Source organism: Pogona vitticeps, chromosome 1 (genome assembly GCF_051106095.1).
Source record: "Pogona vitticeps strain Pit_001003342236 chromosome 1, PviZW2.1, whole genome shotgun sequence".
NCBI lineage: Eukaryota > Metazoa > Chordata > Lepidosauria > Squamata > Agamidae > Pogona > Pogona vitticeps.
In genome coordinates, this window is record NC_135783.1 from 8,373,377 (window position 1) to 8,393,773 (window position 20,397).

A 20,397-nucleotide genomic window follows, 5' to 3' on the forward strand; every position below is an offset into this window, starting at 1 on the left:
TCTTACCTTGTTTTGTGTGTGCGTGTGTGTGTTTTGTCTGATACGCTTGAGCAGAGACTAACAGGGCTACCCCTTCGAAAACTGCCTCCGTTAAAGAGGTAGCCATCTCAGAAGAAAAGAAACGGTGTCCACCGGACACGCTAATCTGTTTTGATTTCATAAATGGTATCATAAGGACGACAACAACCAGCCGTCAAGTCGGTTCTGACTTAACAGTGACTTTTTTCAAGGTCATCAAGGGAAAGAGTACTCAGCGCTGGTTTACCGCTCTTTTCTTCTGAGTGTGGGGCACCCTGGGATCATTGTACAGCTTGCCCAAGGCCACGCAGGCGGGGTCTACTCACAGGAGACACATGGGGGAATTCGAACTCTCAACCTGTGGCTTCTCAATCAGATACCTAAACCACGGAGCTGTCCAGCCAGCCCATAAAAAGATATGGAAACAGAAATAAATAATAATAATAATGTCCAGAGTCCGATTAGTGTTCACATAAAGTTTTTGCAACTTACCATCACTAATTCTAGTTAATTGGGGAGATGCTGAGGCATTTCCCAGTTCCACAGTTGGATACATGAACAGACAGGAGACTCAAATGCTGAAGGCCAATGAGCAATACGGATACATCCTTTACTGTAACTATCCTGCCACGTTTTGAATTACAGTTCCCGTGATCCCCAGACGATTTGGCGGATCCTTGCACAACGCCAGGTCATGGAAGGCTGGCGTACAGTGGTGGACAAGATTACATGAAACCAGGGTTTTGAAAGGCGATGTTCATAGGAACAGATTCCACACCACCACCCCCCCCCGTATTTGCCATGCCTGAGTGGAAACTGCTTACCCCTGTTGTGTCTGACTTTGAGAGTCTGTCAACATACCCAACGTTCAAGATGATTTTCAGCACTTGTGAATGTATTCACATCACTTTGATGCTGTTTTTGCCCTGTCATGTCTCACATCTTTCATTTTTTTCAACACTTTAGCTTCCTTTCCTCATACTGGCCTATAGTCCTTCTCCCCCCAAAAAAGAAAAGCAACGTATGCTGCTTATATACTGCCCCATAGTGCTTAAAGCACTCTCTGAGTAGTTTAGAAGTTAATTATGAAGATGACATGTTGTCACACACACACACCCCGGTCCAGCAAGCTGGGCGCTCATTTTACTGACCTCAAAAGGATGGAAGACTGAGTAAACTTCAAGCCAGTTACCTGGGACTGAATCCAGGACATGACTGGAGTTTTGGCTGCAGTACTGCAGTTTAACCACCGCGCCGAGAGACTCTAAATTACAGTGGGGTCTCTACTTAAGAACTTAATCCGTATTGGAAGGTGGTTCTCAAGTTGAAAAGTTCTTATGTTGAATCTGCATTTCCCATAGGAATGCATTGAAAACCATTTAATCCGTATCTGCTCTTTTCCGTCCATAGAAACTACAGTGGAACCTCTACTTAAGAACTTAATCCGTTTTGGAATGGTGTTCTTAAGTTGAAATGTTCTTAAGTTGAAGCAAAATTTCCCATAGGAATGGACTGAAAACCAATTAATCCGTTCTGGCTGTTTTTTTGTTATGTAGAGGTGCGTTCGTACATTAACCAAAGCTGGTTAATACGTACTCTACCACTAGGGGGAGAATTTTTTTTAACCTAAGATGACCTAAGGTTAAAAAAAGAGCAGGAAAGGGTTTTTTTTTCCTGTTCTTATCTTGGATTTCTGTTCTCAAGTAGAAGCAAAATTTAGCAAATGGAGCTGTTCTTAAGTTGGATTGTTCTTAAGTAGAGACGTTCTTAAGTAGAGACCCGACTGTAGCTGTTGAATGCTATTTCATTTTTGCCAATGACATCACAACACTATCTCTGACAATGTGGTGTCACCATCGCTAAAAATGGTCTCACTGCAATCCGTTGCATGTTGGAGGGACACAGAAAAATTGGACTGAAGACGCAGAGAGAGTTGGCACTTGAAAAAGGAGGTTGACGGCATCATCAACCTATGGCATCAAAGCAACGTAAGCAGTTTGGCTTTGTCGCTGGCAAAGAATATTTCCAAAGAAATATCCAAATAAGACCGAAGGTTCGAGAGAGCTTAAATGCTGCTGCCGGAAAACTGTTACCAACAGCCTAACCATCTACTGGTCTGTTTGTTGGCAGAGTTCAAAAGGCCGGTGATGACCGACGCTGGGCCGATGTGCTCCTTTTCTTCATGGGTTGGCCATATCAACAACCAGGTTCGTACCCAAAACATCGGAAACAGAGGGAACGATAAGCCAGAGGGAACGATAAGCCGCCCCGAGGAGACATGGTCTAGGGGGCGGGGTAAAAAACCCAATAAATAAATGAATAAATAAAGCCTTCATTTTAAATGGCACTTTCTTGGCTGTGTGAAATAATGTCCTAATATACAAGTATGTCACTTTTTGGTGTAGTTAATGCAGAAACAAAAATGAAGGAGAAAAATTCCCTAAATGTTAAGACAAAGCTCTTGGAAAAAGCCACAGATTGCTTGGTATATAATCCATTGGACAGTTTTTAAGTGCTATAACCCCCGCCCTCCTTATTTTTTAAAAAATCATTCTGAGATTTTGTCTCTCCTTCATATATGGGTCCAAAGGATATTTCCAGTGGTTTTTTTTTGGGGGGGGTGTTATATAGTCAAACTAGAGCCTTTGGCCAGAATCCTTTGAGGATGAGGTAGCGGGCAGCAATTTGGCATGAATTGTCTGTCATTTCACAGTACAATAGGGTGTAGTGGAGACGGGGCTCACAGGATCAAAACACCAGGACTGCTGGATGAGCATGGATCATGACATCACTAACCACAAGTGTGATGTAGCAGCTGGCTGGTGTGGAATCTGGGAGATGCTGGTTTGAGCTCCCGTACAACTACAACAGTTTCCATAGGGTCATGGGCCATTTATTCTCTCCCAGGGTTCTTGTAAGGGTGAAATCAGAGGGGGGAAAGCTCACTGGATGAAAAGCAGAGTATAAATGTAAATCATAAATAACTAAAGTACTGTATGTACACTTAACCAAGACTTGGTTTGAAAGACTTGAGCAGGGAGGTTAAGGGTGGGAAGCATCGGTGGTCATTTATTCATAGGGTTGTAATAAGCCAGAAACAACCTAACACCACATTGCAGCAATTGATCTATTATTTACTTGTGTGTTTATAAAAAAAATTAATTTATGTGCGTTGTTTTGAGCTCAGTAAAGGGAGTTGAAAACAGAGACACAAATATTTAACGAATAAAACATCTGCGACAATCTTCCACTCTCCACTTTGTTGTTTGTGGGAGTCCTGCAACAGTTGTTCATGTTGTGCTCAATATTTTGGGACAGCTACTTCTGACATATGCGCTCAAGACCCATTAGCTTTGCAAAAGACCTGCTCCGGCTAGAAATGAAAACTTCTAGAACAAGTTTTTTTGGCATGAACTAAGTTAGTAAGCTGTGTTTTTGGACTGTCATCGGGGACGTGTGAGCAAACATACACAGGGTGATGGTGAGAGAAGGCAAGGAATTGCTACAAAGGGATTATTTCCAAACACAGTTTCCCAGGATTCATGGGTGGGGTGGGGGAGAGAGTTAAGGCACAATTATTACATTGGTTTGAACAATAGTTTCCATGAAACTCTTTTTTCAGGAAAGGTTTAAAACAGGTATGCTAACATACTAAGCTATATCTAGTTTAAGATATCTCATAAAATTACTTAAGGACATAAAACAGAAGTATAGTCTCCAGACCCCAGAAGGTGCTAGTACCCCTCTATTCAATACTGGTTAGGCCTCACCTTGAGTATCATGTCCACTTCTGGACACCACACTTCAAGAAGGATGCTGACAGATTGGAACAAGTTCAGAGGAGGGTGACAAGGATGATCAGGGGGCTGGAAACCAAGCCTTATGAGGAAAGGCTGAAAGAATTGGGCATGTTTAACCTTGAGAAAAGAAGACTGAGGAGTGATTTGATTGCACTTTTCAAATATATGAAAGGCTGTCCTACAGAGGAGGGGCAAGATGTGTTCTCAATCATCCCAGAGCACAGATCATGTAATAATGGGCTAAAAGCAGGGGTGGGCAAAATGTGGCCCTCCAGATGTTGTTGAACTTCAATTTCCATAATTCCTAGCCCACACAGTGAGGAATGTTGGGATTTGCAGTTCAGCAACATCTGGAGGGCCGCATCATCTGGGCTAAAGCAACGGGAAACCAGATTTAGGCTGAATATCAGCAAAAACATTAACTGTTAGAGCAGTACGACAATGGATCCCATGACCTCAGGAGCTGATGAGCACTCTAAAGCAGTGGTCCCCAACCTTGGGCCTCCAGATGTTCTTGGACTACAACTCCCAGAAGCCTTCACCACCACCTCTGCTGGCCAGGATTTCTGGGAGTTGAAGTCCAAGAACATCTGGAGGCCCAAGGTTGGGGACCACTGCTCTAAAGCACTGGTTCTTAACCTTGGGTTACTCAGGAGTTTTGGACTGCAACTCCCAGAAGCCTTCACCACCAACTGTGCTGGCTGGGGTTTCTGGGAGTTGCAGTTCAAAAACATCCGAGTAACAAAGGTTAAGAACCACTGCTCTAAAGCTGCAGGCATTCAAGAGAAAATTGGACAACCATCTGTCAGATCTAGTTTGACTTGGAATTCTGCACTGAGCACGGAGTTGGACTCCATAGCCTTATAGGCCCCTTCTAGCTCCATTATTCTATGACTCTATGGAAATAATAGCCACTTTGGGTCCCTTGTTGGGAGAAATGTGGCATATAAATAAAACGAATAATAATAAAACTACTACTACTACTACCACCACCACCACCACCACCACCACCACCAACAACAACAACAACAACAACAACAACAACAACAACAGCAACAGCAATAATAATAATAATAATAATAATAATAATAATAATAATAATAATAATAATAATAATAATAATAATAATAATAATAATAATAATAATAATAATAATAATAATAATAATAATAATAATAATAATAATAATAATAATAATAATAATAATAATAATAATGAATTTGCTATTTTCTTAATGGCTGACATTCTGTTACTTAGTATAGTCAGTCACAATGAGAGTACTCCGGCTGAATTAGCAGAGATAGGGTAAGTCAACTCCTCCATGTGTCCAATTAATGCAAATAGGCCTACTCTAGTTGTGGCTTATTTGCAGTGTACTAAGTCACAAAGGGACTTAGTACACTGCACCTGTGGAATCAGAGGAACTTACCGAGGGGTTGATGCATCACATCCCCACTGATTCAATGGGCTTATTCTAATGTGACTTCACTACGCAAAGCAATGGGTTTTCAGCCCTCATTAACTGGAGAACTTAGACGGAAGCGATTCCTGGCATCATCACTCTCTTCAGTGCTGGAAGGGCAAGAAATAAATCTAACCAGTTTCCCAGACTGAAAATTCTCCTGGGAGGAGTGTAAACTACGCAATGCAAACCAAATGGCACCTGAGGCAGGTTTTCCTATAATATCAGCACAAGAGGTGTACACTCAGCGAGGGTCAGTGTGGAAGGCCTCCCTGAAAAGCCATGTTTTAAGTTGCCTCCTACATGTCAATCCAGGTGTAGCTCTTCCAGTAGCTTATTCCACAGAGTCGGTGGATGGGCAACATAGAGCCGTTAATTCCACAAAAGACCTGCTCTCTTCCTTTATTGGTATGGACTGGTCCAGCTACCTGCCCTTTGGGAATGTCTTTATTAGGGAACCAGCCATGAGGGTTTGTCAGGAACAACCCTCCTGCACTTCCAAATTCATGACTACACCCTAGCCTCCGGATGATGCTGAATCGCTGATCCATCATCTCTCACCGTTGGCCTCAGGCTCTTTCACACACACACCCTTGCTACCTGGTAGATATTACACTCCATGCATAAAAAAAGGAAGCCCCATACTAGTGAATCTGTCCCTAAGACTATGAATAGGAGAAATAAGGGTCGCAGATTAAAGTATTCCGAATCTGTTGGGAAAACAAGGGTTATGGTTAAGCCGCTACAATAGAAAATACTGTATAGAAGTCATTCTGCAAATGCAACCCGATCCAGGCAGGCGTGCAGCAGGAGGCCCTGCATCTCTACACGTGAGCAAGTCCCGCTCAGGGAGGCCTGTTTTGCAATGACAAGGCAGCCCCCGGCCTAGAGGAAGACCGGCAGAGCCTGGCTCCGCTTCCTCTCGAGTAAGCCCGGGTTGGAGGGAAGGAGCTGCGGACGATGCCTTTGACGGAAAGGAGCCCTTGCCTCCCTGGTTGAATTCAGCGAAGAAAGCCCCGTGGGGGAGGCGGCCTTTAAGGCGGCCTGTGGGATGTTTACTCGGGAGTAAGCCTCCGCTGATCTCCCGAGGGCCAGAACAGTGTGCCATGGACGCTTAATCGGAAGCAGGTCCCGCTCCGCGCCGCGGCACCTGCGCCACCAGCTCAGCCCGTGCGCAGCCTGCCGTTTTAGCAGCGCAGAGCCAAGAGGTTGTCTACTCGCGAGTAACCCCGAGTGGGTTCAGAGGAGGGATAGACACCCATAGATGCACCCATTTAGCATCGCCTGCGTGTCAGGAAGGTGTATAAATATAAATATGCCATTCATATTTTGATAAAATTTGAGCGTGTGTGTGTGTGTGTGTGTGTGTGTGTGTGTGTGTGTGTGTGTGTGTGTGTGTGTGTGTGTGTGTGTGTGTGTGTGTGTGAACATATTTATGGCTCTACTTGTGCTTTGTTAGGAAAGGGAAGGTGAAAAGCGCTTGTGTGTGAGCGAGAAAGGTAAGGTCTGTGCTATTCAAAATAGGATGAAGAATCTGCGCGTGTGAGTGAGTGAGAGAGATGTATACACGTAGGTCCTTAGGAACGTGTGTTTGTCATGAACATTAAAATGAAAAGCGTGCGTGCCCGAGAGAGAGAAAAACAGAGATATTCGTGCCCTTAAAATATGGATTGAAAAAAAAAACCAAACGTTTTTGGGTGAATAAATATTTTAAAGAGTGACTCGCACAAGTCAATTAAAAAAATATGTGCCAATCAAAGTATGGTGAAAAGTGAGAAAGGGGTGTGCGGACTCGAACTTGTGCCATTCAAGTGTGCGTGTGCGAGATGGAGAAGGAGGAGAGGGGGTTTCCCTCGGGCTGCAATGTCTTTTTTCCAGCCTTTCAGGCCAGGGAACGGATTTTCCTCCGACCCACCCACCCGAGCGGAGTAGAGATCGCGCTTTGCCTGCCTCCCGGTGAGATCCAGCGCCCACTTTCTGGCCCGCTATAGCGGATCTACACTATACTGTTATCGCAGTTTGATCCCGCTTCCAAAGCCAGGGCTCCCTCCTGTGGAATCATGGGATTTGTAGTCTGGGAAGTGATTGACAGTTCTCCGACAGCCGGCTGTAATGGGTCGCCCGGATTAAATCCAGCAAGTGACCTCAAAGAACCTCCTCAGACTACAAAACCCATCATTCCGCTGGGAGGTTAAAGCGGGACCACACGGCTGTAATCATAGTGTCTGGAGATAAGTCGCCAATGAACTCTCTCTCTCTCTCTGGAGGGGACTACATATTGTTCATTATTTCTGGCTACTTAGATTTATACAGCGCTTTTCCTTCAAGGATCTGGAGGCGGACGGCGCGATCGTTTTTCCTCGCTTTTCACAACAGCCCTGCCAAGCCGAGAGGGAGAAGAAGTCAGAGTCATTCGTGGGGCAAGGAGGACTACGGTCTGAGACACACACACCGGTCTGAGACACACACACACACACACACACACACACACACACACACACACACACACACACACACACACACACACACACACACACACACACACACACACACACACACCAGCCTTTGCTAACCGACCCGACACCGCACAGACGGTGCCACAAAAGTGCCAGGGCTTGGAACAACGCTGAAAGGCTGTGTCATAGATTCCCCGTCGTCTTAACAACAGCCCAGCGAGGTAGGATGGTGTTGCGATCCCCACCTACCTGAGATCTTGTGCTTTGGAACGTACACCCCGGATTTAAGTCTCTAGTCCACAGGACCCCCAAAAGAAGCTCATCTTTTAATTTAGGGATTTTAGCAGTTGACGCCTGAACTCTCTCCGGACGTGAAAAAAAAGAGACTCAACTGGACCCATGAGAAGACAAGGAAGCCGGGGATTCGGGGAAGCGTTGAAGACCGCAGGGAAAGAGGAAGACCCAAGGATGAGATGGATCGACCCCCTCAAGGAAGCCACGGGCGTTGAGTTTCCAAGATCTGAGGAAGGCTGTTCGTGACTGGACTTTTCGGAGGGCCTTAATTCATCAGGTCGCCCTACCTGGGAAGCGAGTGGGAGCGCGCCCAACTCCAACAACCTGTAATTTAGGAATACTAATAACAGTATCACCCTTTCCGACTCTGCCTATGGAACAGGAGCCCTGATCTTTCCACCGGGTGGGGTGGGATGATCGCCCCCGCTCCGCCCCCAATGGGATCTTGGGACGTGTAATTCTGTGGCGTGTCCATGTCTCGAAAGTTGGGAGTATCTAATAAAAAGGTATTTTTTTACCACTCCGAATGCAATGACTAAAAAATCTTTGGAGGAAGACATTGAAATGGCTTTACAGGCGGAGTCCGGTTTTTCAGTGCGGACTCTAGTAAAGGACCATTTGCGATAAATAGGACCAAAAAAAATCTTATTTTTCCTCTCCGGGACCCTAAACCTCCAAAACAGGTAATAGAGCCGTTCGACCTTTTTTAAACTTGCCGGGGGGGGGGGCAAACTCTCTGGGGATATGAAGGCCACCCCCTATACCTCCCATTAGTCTTTTCCCTTGTCCTCCCACGTTTCATGTATCTGTGCGCGGGAGAAAAATCCAGAGACGGGTGACGTCATTTTATGGGGGACTACAACGCCCATCATCTATCTGGGGATTATAGGAGTTTTAGTCCCCCGAATATTACCCATTTTTTGGCAAGGCAGTCCATTCTGCCTTTGAACCTCTCCGAAGTATAATCACAAAGCGCAGTTGGGTAGAAAGGCTGAGATTTTTAAAAGGAGCTTCCGGGCTTGATTTGAATTCATGCCCAAGGCCGAGACAATTTCCCAGAGGCTTCCGGCAGGAGAAAGAAACCCAATATTATTTTTCTCTTGAAGGCGTTATCTTAACCTGTCTGATGGAATTCTTTTAAAGCATTTCTGGAGCATCTTCCTCTATGCCAGGGATTACGTTTGTAAGCACACTCCTCCCTCTGCCAGGTCATAGGGTCGGGGTAGGGGAAGGCTGTAGGCAACCGATCCCACAGAGGCCAACGGAGTTTGTGTGTGTTTAGTCGTTTAGTCGTGTCCGACTCTTCGTGACCCCATGGACCAGAGCACGCCAGGCCCTCCTGTCTTCTACTGCCTCCCGGAGTTGTGTCAGGTTCATGTTGGTTGCTTCGCAGACACTGTCCAGCCATCTCATCCTCGGTCGTCCCCTTCTCCTCTTGCCATCACACTTTCCCAACATCAGGGTCTTTTCCAGGGAGTCTTTTCTTCTCATTAGATGGCCAAAGTACTGGAGCCTCAGCTTCAGGATCTGTCCTTCCAGTGAGCACTCAGGGTTGATTTCCTTTAGAACTGATAGGTTTGTTCTCCTTGCAGTCCAGGGGATTCTCAAGAGCCTCCTCCAGCACCACAATTCAAAGGCATCAATTCTTCGGCGGTCTGCTTTCTTTATGGTCCAGCTCTCACTTCCATACATCACTACAGGAAAAACCATAGCTTTGACTATTCGGACTTTTGTTGGCAAGGTGATGTCTCTGCTTTTCAAGATGCTGTCCAGATTTGTCATCGCTTTCCTCCCAAGAAGAAGGCGCCTTTTAATTTCAGGGCTGCTGTCTCCATCTGCAGTGATCATGGAGCCCAGGAAGATAAAATTTGACACTGCCTCCATATCTTCCCCTTCTATTTCCCAGGAGGTGATGGGACCAGTGGCCATGATCTTAGTTTTTTTGATGTTGAGTTTCAGACCGTTTTTTGCACTCTCCTCTTTCACTCTCATTACAAGGTTCTTTAATTCCTCCTCACTTTCTGCCATCAGAGTGGTATCATCTGCATATCGGAGGTTGTTGATATTTCTTCCGGCAATCTTAATTCCGGCTTGGGTTTCTTCCAGTCCAGCCTTCCGCATGATGTATTCTGCATATAAGTTAAATAAGCTGGGGGACAATATACAGCCTTGCCGTACTCCTTTCCCAATTTTGAACCACTCAGTTGTTCCATGACCAGTTCTAACTGTTGCTTCCTGTCCCACATATAGGTTTCTCAGGAGACAGATAAAGTGGTCAGGCACTCCCATTTCTTTAAGAACTTGCCATAGTTTGCTGTGGTCCACACAGTCAAAGGCTTTCGCATAGTCAATGAGTTTACATCTCGGTAAATAAGAGCTGAAAGTATTGCCGACTTCTGTGGGGAAAGAGAAACCTAATAGGGGGAGAACCATTGAATGAACGGAGCTCTCTTAACTCGCTTGCATTCTAGCGATCTACCCCCGTTGGAAATGATATTTTTGCGCCACGTCTGAACCCCCATCTCTTTCTCACACACGTGGGTACGTTTTACAGGCGCCCTCTCTCCCCCCGACAAAAGATCGGGCTATTAAGGACCTTCGGATTCAAGGCGATCGCGTTCACACTGAGTTCAGCGGGTCTACCCAAACGGGGCGATTAAATCTGGATCCAGGTCTGGATTCCTTCCGCTCTTGATCCCACGCCGGCGCACGCCCTGGTCAGACCTTCACCTTCTTGGGTGAAGGCCCAAGGGTAGCCACTTAAAAAAAAGGGGGGCCTGTTAGCCTTAAGGTTAGGGGTCCCTGCCCCCTTTAATAAGATGTGTAAAGGAAGAGATTTCTCGGGCGTAGCTTCTCGAACCAGTTCCACTTGGTGAGATGCCCTCTTCTTCCACAGAACGAGACTTGGCTTCTTTTTTTTTCCTGGGCCCTTCGCCTTTCTGCACAGTCCCCCCCTCCCCCTTAAAAACACCTCTTCCTTTTGGGGAGCGGTTGTGAAGGGGTGAGAAGCACCAAGGACGCATCCACACGGCTGTGGATCGCAGGCGCGGAAGCCCGAACCTTTTGCGCGCTGGGAACTCCGTGGGGCAGATTTTCCCCTCCAAGGGGATGCAACAGAATAATATCTTGGCAACCAGAGGCTGAGAGGTCCTCTCCCCGTGTCTGCTCACCTGTAGGCACGCGCAGGTGCCAGGCAGACTCTCCTGCCGGTCCGCAGACCACCCCCCCGGACAGAACCAGATCCTCCTGGGATTTCAGGAGAGGATCCTTCAGGCTGTACCTGGACCACCCTCACCCCACGCGCGCACTGCACTGGGGGAATCATCTCCCCTGGCCTTTTCCACCGAGGACTTGCGGGGGTGCTTGGCTTGCTCCGAATCCAATCCTGATCCCCAGGCCACTCCGGCCTCCTCTAAGAAGATCCTGCCTGTTCGCCTGAGTTGAGTGGGAACTCCCCACCGGGTTGTGATCCCTTTCCTTGGGGGTCGCCTTGCCCAATGACCCCGCGGGTCTTTCCCCGTTCCTCCTACCTAGAGGATGCCGGAGGGCGAGCAAGAGGACCCTAAAAAACCTCGTATGGTTTAGGATCAAAAAATATTTTTTTGGGTGCCCCCTTTCCCCCACCTCGTCCCCTGCAGAGGAGCTGGAAAAGATCTGGGGACGCCGAAGACTTTTACACAGTTCTGCGTCTTTGGGATGTGGGTGGTTTTTTTTGCCTTGATTAAAAAATATTGTCCAAACAGGAAGAAAAAGGCAGGGGGAGAAACAGATCCGGCGTTGTTAACAGGGGGCTCTGGATGAAGCAAGCAGTAGAATTTCAAGACGGAGAGTTGCAGCGAGCGCGCAGGCCCGTGTTTCAGATCCTAAGGCGTTTTCACAACACCCGCGAGGGGTGGTGTGATGTGTTGCTGAATCAGCTTTTACACGTGGAGTGGAGGCGGTGGGGAGAGAGAGAGAAGCAGTGGTCTTTCTCTCCCCCCCCCCCCCAATTTCGACGGAAGCGTCTCTCTGGCTCCGATCCTAAGCATCGCGCCATTTAGCGGCTAAGGAGACTCAGGAATCTGCGCTTCCCAGTCAAGGTGTCCACCCAGTTTCTCTCCCCAGTCCAGAAGTCTCTCTTTTTGCGAACAGGCTTAAAAACTGGACAAGAGCAGAGAAAACTTTCCCTGGGACGAGCGCAGACAGCGCGCAGAACCGCCCAAGACATTTCGCCGCCCGAGGCGAGGGACGAGCGGCGCCCGCTGTTTTCGCCTCAAAGCGCCCAAATCCAGGAAAGAGAGATTCTGAAAGACAGGAGACAGAAAGCGTCCTCTGTTTCTATGCATATTTCTCTTCGTTGCCTCTTCTCCTATATATTTTCTCGCTTTTTTTCGACCATTTACTGTAGGTAGTTATTATTTCGCATTTATTGGCCGCCGCCCCCCCCCCCGACTGCGAGGCAAGCGTCGTTCCCGTTCTCCTTTCATCGCCCTGCGTCTTATGTACCGCCTATGGGTGGCTTTGCCTACGACCAGCCTCCTCCTGCGACCACCTGCCTGCGCGCCATCCTAAGGCTGCGTCGTTCTCTTAAGGAGTCCCTGTCGGGTTCAGAACAGGTGCCGCCCTCCCCTCCCCGTCTCCCGAAGGACGCGCGGTGAGGGGGGGGGGACTCAAGCAGGTGGGCTTAACTGGACTCTTCGTAAGGCTGGCTTCTTGCAGGTGGGTGGTCCTGCTCGGCCCTCCATCCCCACCTTCCACCCGCAGATCTTGGGGGCATCGCAGCTACCCAAGGTGGTTTTCCCAAACTTCTCGGTTTCTCTCCCCATCCTTCAGACTTTTCCAGGACGCTTCATCCCGGAATAAAGTCTAGGGGAAATTCCAAAGCCGGCCTCTGAAATGCTTTGGTCATGTTATGAAGCCATTCACTAAGCTTAATTTTTGGGGGAAAATATTTTTTTTAATTTTTTTTAAATTAAAATAATCAGACTCTCTAATCTTTCAGGTCCTGCCCTCTCGCGTGTCTTTTTCTGCCAGATTCCCACGGCCTCCGTGTCCCCCATCCTTTTTTCCCCCACCAGATCCATCTCGCTACCCGATCCTATAGCGATCCTTTGCTGATCTCTCAGAATCCGGCCACCTGACCGCTGAGTCTCCCTAGGTTGTTCTTACCTCTCTCTCTCTCTCTCTCTCTCTCTCTCTCTCTCTTGGCCTACACGCCCGCGCACCGCTAGGAATTGAAATCCAAGCAGGGGTCATTTCCCATGCCCTCTGGGCGCGCGCTTGCGGTACTCCCTGGCTCGGAAGAAGCGCAATAAAAAATAAAATAAAATAAAATAAAATAAAATAAAATAAAAAAGGTGGAGAGGCAGAGGATGCGACACGAGGGAGCAAGGAAGGTGGCTTATGATTTTTGCCCAGGCTCCCGGGATGCATCGCTAGTCTGCCCGGTTTTGGGAAGAGTTGGCGATGGGCTCCGATTTTCTCTTCTCTCTCATCCCCCCCCCCCTGCCGCCGCATCCCTCCAATGTTCGGCCGTGGAGCAAATCCACCCGGGCGATCCTAGGGGGAGCCCTTGCCGTTCCAGAGGCGGAGGCGGCGAGCGCCTGGAAAGCAGCCGAGCGACCAAGCAGCGGCGGTTGAAATTGACCAGAGGCCGTTCCGTTCTTCCCGTCTCCCGGGGATCCCACTTCCCGGATAAATCGGAGCCGCTCTGAATTGTTTGATTTCCACAAAAGAGGCGTCGGGCGCAACGCGATCGCCTCGCCGCTTTTACTCCAAGGAAGCCCCGCGTCTTGAACCGAGGCCGGCTTCCGAGGAAAGGTGCTACACCCGGATCGGGGGGGGGGAGTTCACCCGGGAATTAAATTCCCCCCCTCCCGATTTCCACGCGGCTTTTCCCAAACCATTTCACAGAGGCTAGAACGGCATCTTCTGAAGCCCGGCGCCTGGTTCACTTTGCCAGCAGAACCGGGGGGGGGGGGCGGACTGGCTCTCGAGTAAACGCGCCGAGGATCGGGCCGCCCGAGGCTGCAGTCCCGCGCACGCCTACCTGGGAGTAAGCCCCTTGCCTCCAAGGGGGCAATTCCTTGGAGTAAAATCAGGAGGGCTGCGATGCCTGTGCAATTTAATTCCATATCTAAAGTGCAATAATATGGGATAGTGAAGGAAATGTGAAACTCACCTCTCCTCTCTCTCACGTACGCACCTGTATACATGGCTCCCTTGCAAAGCATATACACCAAAGCACCCCCACCTCCGCAAAACTCCAGAAGTTTATGCACAACCCCAGACCTCCTCCTCCTCTCTCCCTCTTCACCAAGTCACCTTGAACCATCAAGGTCATGCTGACAACTCCACCTGCTCCAGTCTTGGCCGGAGAAGGTGAAATCGGTGCGTACCTGGAAGGAGACGGAGCCGTGTGTCCCCCCCCCCATCACAAACGGTCACTCCGTCGCCTTCCCGGGACGCACCGATTGCGTGCAAAGCCGGTCCTCTTCCTCTCTCGCCCCCAAACCGACACCCTCCCCATCCCCGGGGAGCGTCTTCGCCGACCTCTCTCTCTCTCTCTCTCTGGAGATCGCCTGCTTTCTTCTTTCTTCTCCCTCCAAGTCCTGGGCGCGTTTAGAGGCAGGCAAGCGCAACTCCTTTTCCAGATCGCTTCTCCCTTAAGGCGACGGGATCCTGGCTCAGGGAGGGGGCGGGTGTAAGAGGGTGTGTGTGTGTGTGAGAGAGAGAGAAGGTGTACGAGAAGGGGATGTAAAGCAGGCAGGTCTGTGACGTGAAAGTGTCTGGAGGGGGGGGAAGGACAGAAATCTATCTTAAACAGAATTATTATTTCTTCCCCCTCTAAAGGGAGGGAGATCGCGTAAAGTTTTGGTGACACCAAGATTTAGGCTCTGATCTCCACTAAATCGCCCAGAATTGGAGATCAACTTTGAGCGATCCGGGGGGAGGTTGATGGATTCGAAGATCCGTGGAATAAAGAGACCGGCCTTTCTGTCTGCGCGGAGAGCAGCCCCGATCCTATGCTCGGAGCCAAGCAACCCCTTGGGCAGCAAGCTCACCGGGTGACTTTTTGGGCGGAGGGTTTCCAGTTCAAACCAGTGCTCAGAGGCCGGTGTACTAGCTCAGGAACTTAGGTGGGGGCTTTCCCGCCCGTGGAGAGCCGAGCGAATGGGAGCAAAGTGAGAAGCAGTTAATTCGTGTGAACGCGGGACACGAACAACTGCGGTATTCCGGTTGTGCGCGTGTGAAAGAGGGTGCTTCTATGCCCACGGGAATGGGATTTACCTGGCGCAGGTAAACACGTGCAAGGAGTACCTGCGTGGGATCCAGAGGCGGGAGAGAAAGAATGACTATCAAAGAGCGCGCATATGATCGTGTGAAAATGTTTGGGGTGCTTAGGGGGACAAAAGCTGCAGGAATCTGTGGCTGCAGTCCCACGTGTCTTTATTTGCGTGTGAAGGTAGTCCAGGGTGGTCGCGATCCAGGCAGGCTCGCAACATATCCCTCCCTCCCCCCGAAACTTGAGCTTAGTGGGACACATTCCAAGGCCGGTGTGTTCACGTGTTTCAGCCCCGTGGGTCCCCACGATGGGACTTGTAGGGACAGGCTCAACACGTGTCTCGAGGTTGCAGGCCCACCGCGCTTTTAGTAAGGCACAACCCCTTGTAGACTCGATGGGGGGGTTCTCCCGTGTCAGGCTTCACGCTCCTCGCCTTGAAACGCGCTCAGGTTGGGCTGCGTGGAGGGATGCACACGTCGGGGGTCACTGACACGCGTCGGTTTCTGCGGTGGCTTCCTCTCCTACTTCAGCTCCTTGCTTCAACCTGGAACCGAGACCTCTCGCCCTCCTGCATTTCCTAACCTTGCCGGTTCCTTTGTCTCCGTCACTTAAGCCTGACCTACGCCCCCCCCCCCGGCTTCCAGTTTCTGCCCCAGCTTCGCCGGCGTCTGTGCGGGGGTGTGTGTGGACGGTTAAGCCAAGATCTGAGGCAGGCCGACACGACCCCCTTTCGGTCTTCAGGAGAGAAAATCGCCTGGCGTTCTCCTTTCCTCAATCTGAGACACAAATAAATTGATAATAATAATTTGTGATCGCTGGCACCTGTTTGTCACCTTCCTCCTTTCCTTCCTTTCTTCTTCTTTCTTTCTTTCTTTCTCCCTCCCTTCTTTCTCCTTCTCTCTCCTTCTTTCCTTTCTTCCTTTTGTCTCCCCCTTTCTCTTTCTTTCTTTCTTTCTTTCTTTCTTTCTTTCTTTCTTTCTTTCTTTCTTTCTTTCTTTCTTTCTTTCTTTCTTTCTTTCTTTCTTTCTTTCTTTCTTTCTTTCTTTCTTTCTTCCTTCCTATATCCTCTTCCTCCTCGCCATGGAGGCAAACTTTGGGAGACCTTTCGAACCCTAAACTTTCTCCCTTTCCCAAGTCACTCTCGGGTTTTTCCTCCCACCCACCCGCCGCCTGCACATCAAGAGGCCTCCCCTGCTCCCTTCGCCTTTTCCCTGATCTATATTTTGAGCCCTTAAACATGGCAAGGCGGAGGCTGTCTCCTCCTGCATTGTCAATTTCACCTCCCCCTTGTCTATTTCATCTATTGTGTCTGCCACCTTTTAAAATGCTTCACTCCCTTTGCCGCGTTTTAGGAGGGGGACCATACAATCATGTAATCTTCTCTCCCCCTCCCCGATCCACCTTCTACCTTATTATTATTACTATTGTCTTTTAAAACATTCTGCTCTCTCTCCTTTTAAAACTTAAAAAGTTTCTCTTCCTTATATGTTTTGCACGGTTCGCTGTTGCAGAAGGCGGCGCTGAGATGTTTCCCTTTTTCCAGGGGTTTAAGACATCAGGTTTTTCTGAAGTTCTGCAGCGTTCCCCTGAGAGTGCAACAGGTCACTCCCTACCCTGTATCCCAACTTTTCTGATATTTTAATAATTATTTAATTACTTCTTGGAGTAACGTTGGCGATGCTTGCTTTATGGGACGTGACGGTAAGATTCGAATACTTTGCCCCCCCCCAATGACCTTGCTGTAACTGGCTAAAATCATGGTAGGCTGGAGGAATCAAAAGTCCATTAATTAAATTTCACGCGGGTCTCCTCGGAAGGAAGTCCCCATGTGTTAAAATGCGCATGGAACGGCAGCTTTAAATTCTTCCCAGGGCTGCCACGCTTATGAATTCGGATCAGACGCCTCATCTCTACACAGAAGTCTCCTTTGAGGTCCCGAATTCGGTTCCCCCCCCTCCCAGCAAATGTGTATAAGGAGTGCATCTTTAACACACATTTCTTTCCTTTGCGAGGGAACATAAGCAAAGATTCCTATGCGGTGTGTGTGTGTGTGTCTGTGGCGGGGCAAGAACAGAGCGCTCATTTTCGCACCCATTCATTCGCTTCGCCGGTTCATTTCGCTCCGGTTCGATCAGCAAAACACGCGCCGGTCGGCCAGCCGCTCGGGGTTTTATTCCGAATCCTTTAACACCGAGTTAAAGGACCAATTCATCCGAGGGAGCGCGGTCCAAGGATAGCAACCCGGACGACCCTAGGCGGAACTTCCACAATCAGGGGCAGTATACTTGTCCGCCGCCGTGTGTGTGTGTGTGTGTGTGTAACACACGCCCGCTCACCTCTGCTTCCCTCCGACCTTCCCCGGAAAGAGCTTGCTCGCTCGCAGGCATCACCTTGGCCAAGACCCCCCCCTCCCGGGACGACTTTAGCCCCCTTCGCCGCACCTTGCCCGATCGCCTCCCACGTTCCTTTTCTCAGCAGGTGGGACGCGGGTGTGTGTGTGTGTGTGTGAATCCCCTTCAAGTGACGGGCGACCACCCCCAATGCATGCCCCCCCCAAGGCGCCGGACCTTCCCAGCCCTGCCTCTGCGCCCTCCTTACGCGCGCTCTCCCACCGTCTCCAAACTCTCTCCGGCGTGGCTAGGGATCTGGAAACCCTCTCTCTTCCCCCCCCCCACACCTTCTTCCCCCCCCAACCCACGTGCCTTTCTTTCTTTCCTTCTTTCCCCTTTATTTTGGGGGTGTGTATGTGTGTGTGTCTCTCTCTCTCTCTCTCTCCCCCTCTTCCCCGGCCACAGGGGCTCGCTGAAGGCTCGCCGTGCGCCTTTACGCACGGCCCCTCTCTGCCCGCCCGGGTGGCCTCGCGTCCTCGCCGGCTGCCTGCTTGCCTGGCCGGGCAGCTGGCTGGCTGGCTGGCTGGCTCCCTCCTCGCGTCTCCTACCACTCCTCCTCCCTTCGGAGGAGCGGCGGCGAGTCCCTGCCTGATGCCTCGGAGGGTAACCCCCTCTCTGTCTCTCCCTGCCTCCCTCCCTCCCCACCCCGATCCCTGGCCATTGGCTTGCCCTGAGACGGGCTCTCCACCCCCCCCCCCGCACCGCACAACCCAGCCCAGCCCAGCCCACCCCACCGCACGCGGGTGCTTGATCATGTCCAGCCCCCGATGAGTGTCCATTGGCGTGGCGCGCCGTCTCCCTCCTCCCCTTTCCTCCCGCTTCGCCCTGCCCATGTTTCCTATGTCTGTGTCCGTCCAGTCGCTTGACGTTCAAGTTCGTCGGGAACGTCACGTCCGCACTTGAACTTGCTGCTCAGGGGGGCTTTTGCCATTTTTTTCATCTCTCTCTCTCTCTCTCTCTGTCTTTTCTCTCTCTCTCTCTTCTTTTCTCCCCTCCCTCCCTCTCTCTCTCTCTTCCTCTCCGGCACAGAAAGGAAAGGGGAAAAAAAAAAGCAAAAGCAAAAGCAAAAAAAAAAAAGCAAGCAAAAAAAAAAAAGCCATGATTGCTCTCCCACAATTCATCTTCCCCGCGCCATCTTTGTATTATTTCTAATTTATTTTGGATGTCAAAAGACACCGATGAAGATATTTCCTCTGGAGTCTCCCGCCTGGCTCGCCCCGCGCTTCCCGATGTGATCCAAGCGCGAGAGCTGCGTGCGCGCCCGCCCGAGCCACCGACCCGAGCACCATGTCTCGCCGCAAGCAAGGGAAACCGCAGCACTTAAGCAAACGGGGATTTTCGCGTAAGTAGAAAAAGGGGGGGAGAGAGAGGGGGGGGTGGGAAAGAGGGGAGAAGAAAAAAAAAGAGCCACCCCTGCCTCGCCTCCCGAGTTTCCTCAAACGCCCCCCCTCCTCTGCCACGAGCTTCGGTGCAAAAGAACCGCACCGTCGCCGCGATCGCTTCGGTCCAGTCCTTAAGTCTGCATTTTGCACCCTGCAAGCCGGGGCGCTGCGTGCATGCACGGCTTTGCACGGCTTAAGTTTCCGAAGCAACTCACCTTAACACTGAGGAACAACCCCCCCCATTAATACCCTCTCTCTCTTTTTTCTTTTTTGCATCGTTAGCAGCTGGCTCGAAAAGGACCCCCCCCACTCTTTCGCTCCCTCTCTCTCTTTCAAAGTTGCCTTTTATTTTCTCTCCTCTCTCCCTCTGTCTGTTTCTCTCTCTCTCTCCCCCCCCCCCATTGATTCTGCTGTAGCTCTTTTGCCGGAAGACACCGAGCGAGCGAGCGTGTCTTGGTTTGGAGGGGGGGGAGATTGCGCGCGCGCACGGGGGGGGGCTGCCGCTTAACCAACGCCGGGCAACTTAAGAAAGCCGAGAAAGACGCGTCGGTTTTCTCCTTTCTCTCCCCCCCTTAAGGTCGCTTTCCTTCAGTTTTCCGAAAGGGGTGTGTGTGTGTGTGTTGTGGGGTGCGTTGCAAAAGCGAGGCGGAAAAGGCACGGATCCAGAGCAGCGGGTTCAAAAGCGTCCCTTTATTTTTTGCACCGAGACCCTGCATCTTCGGATGCGCGCCCCATCTTTTCATCCCCCGGCAAACCCCTGCCTCTTCTTTGTGTGTGTGTGCGTGCGTATAGACGGCATAAAGTGCAAAAGTGTGTATATGTGCGGGGATCCTTTTGTCTCCACCGGCGAGATCTGGTGGGGGGGGCGGCGGCGGTGGGGGGAGATCCTTTCTCCCTGCCTTTCCCCCCCTCCCTCCTTTTCTCTCCAAACTCGGGGAGCGCAAAGGGCACCGGGGGGGGGACACGACTCTTGGCCGGCCATCGGCAGCTTTTCCTCCCCTTCCCCCGCCACGCGTAGCCGGCCGAGCTCTCTCGACTCTCCGGCTCGAAACCTTCGGATCCGGCCCCCTCCAGCGCCCCTCTCCAAAAAAAAAAAAAAAAACTCCGGCTTTGCAAAAACTTGCCGAGATGGAGCTTAAAAAAAAAAGGAGAGGGAACGGAGCGCGCCCCCGCGCACGCCCCCCCCCGTGTGTGTGTCTGTGTGTGTGTGTGTCTGTGTGTGTCCCTCTCCGGGAGAGAGTGAGAGATCCCGATTCTCCTCCTCTCTCTCTGCCTCTCGTACTATTTTTTGGAAGATTTTCAAAAAAAACAGGGGAAGGGAAAAAAAAACT

General features: G+C 50.2%; 1 protein-coding gene and 1 long non-coding RNA gene across 6 annotated transcripts in view; both read left to right on the plus strand.

Annotated features, from left to right (window-relative positions):
- The first annotated feature begins 1,291 nt into the window (after positions 1-1,291).
- Positions 1,292-20,397, plus strand: part of LOC144584918 (uncharacterized) — a 212,791-nt gene continuing 193,685 nt past the window's right edge. Inside the window, exon 1 of the long non-coding RNA XR_013539408.1 lies at positions 1,292-1,659. This is a non-coding gene — a long non-coding RNA (uncharacterized LOC144584918). The remainder of the gene's footprint in view (positions 1,660-20,397) is intronic.
- The window catches only part of BCL11A (BCL11 transcription factor A), a 192,469-nt gene continuing 190,500 nt past the window's right edge, over positions 18,429-20,397 (plus strand). For 3 of the 5 annotated variants that reach the window (XM_072987004.2, XM_072987006.2, XM_072987003.2), the window contains exon 1: positions 18,443-19,026. In XM_072987004.2, the coding sequence (XP_072843105.1) occupies positions 18,972-19,026 (55 nt within the window). In that variant the 5' untranslated portion in view covers positions 18,443-18,971. Of the gene's footprint in view, positions 19,027-20,397 lie in introns of all 5 variants that reach the window. The other 2 variants (XM_020806814.3, XM_020806813.3) reach the window with 1 other exon arrangement.